Genomic DNA, 5,282 nt, shown 5'->3' with positions numbered 1-5,282 from the left:
TATAACATGAAGTCCAAAGTAAACATGATACCCAATTTATGACAAGCCATAACTTTTCAAAGTATGATCTCCAGTCCTTCCCAATTTCAAAAGATGACAGCGAACGTTTGTTTTTCAGACCCGGTGAACATACTTTACAAGGTCCAAAAAGGGACAGAACAATGGAGATAAAAATGTGCAAATTTAAGCAAAGAATGTGTGAAATATGCACACTTGGAAATTTTTTACAGACTTCAAAAATAAAAAGAAAACATACATAGGTGTGGTACTAGGTGAGGAAAAGGGATTACACAACAAAGATTCAACATGGATACTTAAAAAAAGGAAACTGCTCGCGCACACACAAATAATAGCAATATCGACTCCAAGGCACAGCCCAAGAAGCTCACCAGATGTTTTTAAAAACACGACAATACAGCAGGCTCAATGACACCTTCAAAGCAGACTGGTAAACCTACTGAGCTTTAAGCTGAAGCTTCTTGGTCTCTTTTTAGAGCAAATAATTATTTTCTCTTTCATACCCAATTCAACTTAAATCTAGCTGTCTCTGTGCTGCTGAAAATATTGCACGAGTGCATCCCTAACATCTCTGCCACATCCAACTTGCATGGCTGTGGTGTGGTGTGGTTGCTCGTACAGTGCGTTCTGCATGTCTGCCTCATTTATTCATTGCTGGGATACACTGTCATTGAAGTGTTCACAAAAGTTGTTCAGCACACAGCATGCTCTTATTATAACAGCAACATTCGTGACATCGCACTCCATACGCTTCATGACAAATCTAAAACGGGCCTTCAGTCTTCCAATGGCATTCTCCACAATTCGGCTAGACCTTGACAGCTGGTAATTGAATTCTTTTTCGGCAGAGGTTTTACTTGACCAGGGAAAGGCTTAATCAAATTGGGCGTCAGCGGGAATGCTTGGTCACACAATAATAATGCTGGCACAACAGAACTGTTGACAGAAGTTGTAGGAATCCTAAATGTTGGTCCTGTCACAATGCTTGGCAAGCTTGAACTGTGGTAGACATGGGCGTCGTGGCACCTGCCTGGGGAACTGACGTTGATGAATCGAAAGCGGTATTTGTGGTCCAGCAAAGCCAGTAAGATCACACTGTACCTGCAAGTATATTACCATCACAATAAGGAGCTGACAGTGCACAAACAACTTCACAGTCACATTGTATACAATTGTAATAGAAACATGCCAATGCCGTGTACACATACATTATGAGGCGAGATGTGGCATGTATGTATGGCCATGCTAGAACAAAACTGTTGTTGAGCTGTGTGCTGGAATGAGACACCGTAATATAGATGATGATTAACATCTGAAATATTGTTTAGTGCATACTAAAGCTTATCCAAAACAGGCATCATACATTTGATGTGATTTTTTATCAAGTTACGCTTTCAATAACGAATTCATATTTTATTCCCTTAGGAGTTGATCTGTTTATACCCATGGGCTGATATTTCCGTGTTCATTGTGTGTTCACCAAGTTTTCGTTTACAATAATGTATCAAGCAGCCCAGCTTTCAACCTTGATGTAAGTTGTACACACTTACCAGCTCTTGTAATTGTAGTAGTCGATGGCATTTTCTTTGGGAGGCGAGACAGGGAAATGACAGCCATCCAGTGCTCCAACTGCCTGAGGGAAGCCAGTGACAGCATAAATTTCACGTATGTGGTGGGTCATTTCATCAGCTGCAAGCATCCTGACCCACTGATTTTCTAGGGCTTCCATGACGATGTCACAAAATTCTCTATATATCGTGTTCACCGTCGACCTGCCCAGGTCAAACGAATTGGCGACTGTTCTATCTTCAGCAGAGGAACACAGCTTGTAGAGAGCAACAGCGACCCTTTTTTGCACATACACCGCTTCCCGCATGTTTGTAGTCTGTCGTTGCATTACTGGCGTACATACGTCTACAAGATATTGGAACGTAGTACGTGAAACCCTGAATGACTGCCGGAAGTTCTGCCCGCCTATGTTTGGGAGCGTGTCTTCAAACCAGCGAGAGAATCGGTGGTATGCCCAAGCTCGCCTTGACGCATGCCTCGATGACAACGCCATCGCATTCAGCGTCAGGCTGTTCGCGAGACGGTGCTTTATAGCGACGGTGCTTTATAGCACACACATGGGCTCTAGCAGCCTCAATCTCAATATCCATGGAGCCGATCAACGTCATTACCAGCGCAATATCGTATCACTTCCTCACGTCGTCCGCTGTGTCACTCATGGCTGAAGAACACAAAATTTGCGCTCACGAGGCAAGGAAGCACAAGAATTTTCGTACCGGGCATGTACACGGGCACCTTTCTCTGTGTTCACGGGCAACAAAACAATTAAAAGCACAATGTGGCCAGCGTCACTAGCAGCATCGCTACATTTAGGAAATGCGTTTTTATTTGAAATTATTTTAATGGTTTGTTAGTGGCACTACTTAATAGTGCTTTTTGTAAAAACCACATAACGAGGATTTACAAAAAAATCAATAGACATGAAATGAGAATACTTTCCCGAAAATCAAACAGCGCCAGCTGAGCCCCCTCGCGGCGACTGTTACAACCTTGTTATTGCCGTGTGACACTACCACAACTCCTTCTCCGTCGAGCCCCCTAGGGAAGATTTACGTTGACGGCGTTCAACGGAGTTTGGTGGTGGCCGTGTGACAGGGGTGTTAGCTCATGATGCTGTTCACTTGTTAGTGTGCGTTTTATTTCCTCGCTGAGCTCAAACAAACACTCTAAATTGTATTATCTCTGTGACGTGTCGGTTCAAGCGATATTTTTGGCGTCTGCATGATCTAAAATAGTCATGAGTTCAACACTGTGATATGCTCTTTCCTTAAATTCTTAATTAAATCAAGTGTTCGGTTGCGTTGGTAATTCATCGCCTAGAAACTTTTCTAACTTACGGCAAGATATGAACAGCAAAAAGGGAGACGACACTAAGTAGTGCTAGTTCATGTTGCCGCCCTTTTGATTGTGCATGTTTTTTTCTGCTGTTAAAATTTTTCTTTGGGAATAGTTCCTATCCTTGTCCTCTCAAGACGTTCAGCAAGTGCTAAGACACCCTAATGTGGGTTCTTGTGCTTCCTAATGATCATCAATCAATTTCATAATTTGAAATACTGGCTAGTAAACATGTGCAACTGTGTACTCTAAATCATGGAGCTAGGTAAAAATATTTCTTTTTTTATAAAACTTTTGTCACCACTTCTAGTGAGCTATATAATGTGTTTTTAGCCATTGAATAATATGCAAAAGTAATCAAGGGTACAAAAATGTTTTGCTTGCTTTCTCCAATCTTGCTTGTAGGAATATGTGTAGAAGCGACATGTAATATGTTACAACATGCATATCTGTGTAATATACTGTAGGTTACAAAATGCACAATTTTTTAATTGTTTTCACTTGAGTTGTTTAGCTGTTTCACCAAGACTTAGCTTTACATTTCATGTGTCTGTTTGTTGCTCAATTTCACCTTGCACATAGGCGTGTGCATAGGAGTGGGGAGCAGCCCCCCTCTTCTCCTATTTGTTACCTAAGACGGGGGCTACAAAATTGGAAGCTTACTTAACTAATTAAGGGGGACGGGGTGCCATAGTGAACCTTCCGACACCTGAGTGTTGGGAAACCCTGCACCGCCTATGACTTTGCACCTCTGAGCATGAGGCCTCAGTAGTTCTCTTTTAAAGAAGAGGGATTTGAATGTGGAAGTATTGTGTGAAACAAAGTTGTGGAATAGACCCACTGTTGCATGCCGTAGTCATACATTCGGTGTCATTGGAAGCGTGAAAGGAGGTTATTCGGCAATATTGCCCTATATAAGCTGACTGAGCTAATTCCTCTGTTAGCGATAGCTGGCTTCTCTCCAATTACTGATGAATCGGCAGCCCTCTGAACTGATGTATAGTGGTTAGTTTTTTTTTATGCAGCATGAAGTCAACGTTATCTGGTTCGACATTGAATCCAGATGAATTATTTATTATAACTGACAAATATATATCACTATTAAGAAAAGGCATAACTCATCAAATGCAATGTCTATTCATGTGCTGTGCTAAAATGCATGCTTCAGTGCCTTCTAAGTTTTCATGCTCTCTGTGCAGGTTTTAAATACAGAAGTGGTGCCACCACGACGGTGCTACAAGAGGCCCTATCATCAGTGCAAAGTCACAATATAAATACAAATCCAGTTATTACTGAAAATGTCTCATTTGGTGTTTCTTTGTTTGTTTGGATCTATAAAATAGCACTTTCACAAGAATCGTAAACAAGGATCAACTAGCTCCATTTATTGTCCTATCGGAACTGAATTGCTTGACAATGTAATGCGTGTTCATAAATGCAGGCAATATAAACTTGCAGCATTATTTATCGGCCTCGAGAGATTCTTACAAGTAAAAAACAATGATCTGTTCGTTGGTGGAAATGGTCAGATGATATTTCCTTTGAAATCATTTAATGTGTGCGCACTTTCATAATAATAATGAAGATATTTATTGATCTGCTTTTCGGCAAATGTGCTGTTGATGGCATAGGGCCTTAGTCTACAATGCCACGTTTGATGTCAACCTAATGCATATGCTCGATGGCACTTCACTAGACAATGACCATCAGAAACTCAGATGTCAGGACTTTATTGACAAACGCTAGCCAATGGTCATCTGAAACTCTCATGTCGGGCCTCTGTAGATTTGCGCTAGACTATAGTCATCAGAAACTCTGTCATAACTCTATAGACTAACGGTGGCCAAATACTACTAGACTCACATTAGTAACGCATTAGAGAAGTGCATTAGACTAACATTAGACAGGATATTCATTGCGAAGTTGAATGACATTAGCCTGTTTATAAAAGAACAATAAACTTTTTATAACAAATCTTTTTTCTATTGAAAAGAGCTGAAGAACGGCACGCTAGTAAGTATATTCTAGGCACTTTATTCACAATGTAGCCGGTGTGGCAGGCGGAGATTGGCGTGCTTTGTGACGCCGGCGCTGAGATGAAGCACGTTCCTATTTAACGCACTTGACGCGCTATCATTAGACCTCAATGCGCAAAGGGTGGCAATGGTGGTTGGCGAAATGGCAGCTCGTGCTGCGTGCTTCAAAAGTACGGCCGTGGTTTGGTCCAGATTGATCAACGACAACAGTAAACTGTGTGCGCTTGAAGTAACTATAGATCGTACGTGCGTGTAGACCAGCAACAACATGGACTGGTACGACACGGAGAGAAATATAAGCACCTGGGAAGCCTTAGTGATGCA

At 41.6% G+C, this 5,282-nt stretch overlaps 1 protein-coding gene across 1 annotated transcript; it reads right to left on the bottom strand.

The window, feature by feature from the left end:
- Window positions 1–458: 458 nt before the first annotated feature.
- LOC119180727 (putative nuclease HARBI1) lies at window positions 459–1,717 on the bottom strand. The gene is given in 3 exon segments (XM_037431895.2): window positions 459–881; window positions 884–1,119; window positions 1,569–1,717. Coding segments are annotated over 3 exon segments (600 nt in total). The 3' UTR covers window positions 459–666.
- Window positions 1,718–5,282: the final 3,565 nt, after the last annotated feature.

This window comes from Rhipicephalus microplus, chromosome 1 (assembly GCF_043290135.1).
Source record: "Rhipicephalus microplus isolate Deutch F79 chromosome 1, USDA_Rmic, whole genome shotgun sequence".
Lineage (NCBI taxonomy): Eukaryota > Metazoa > Arthropoda > Arachnida > Ixodida > Ixodidae > Rhipicephalus > Rhipicephalus microplus.
The sequence above is the reverse complement of the archived record's forward strand: the minus strand, read 5'-3'. Positions and strand labels throughout refer to the sequence as shown.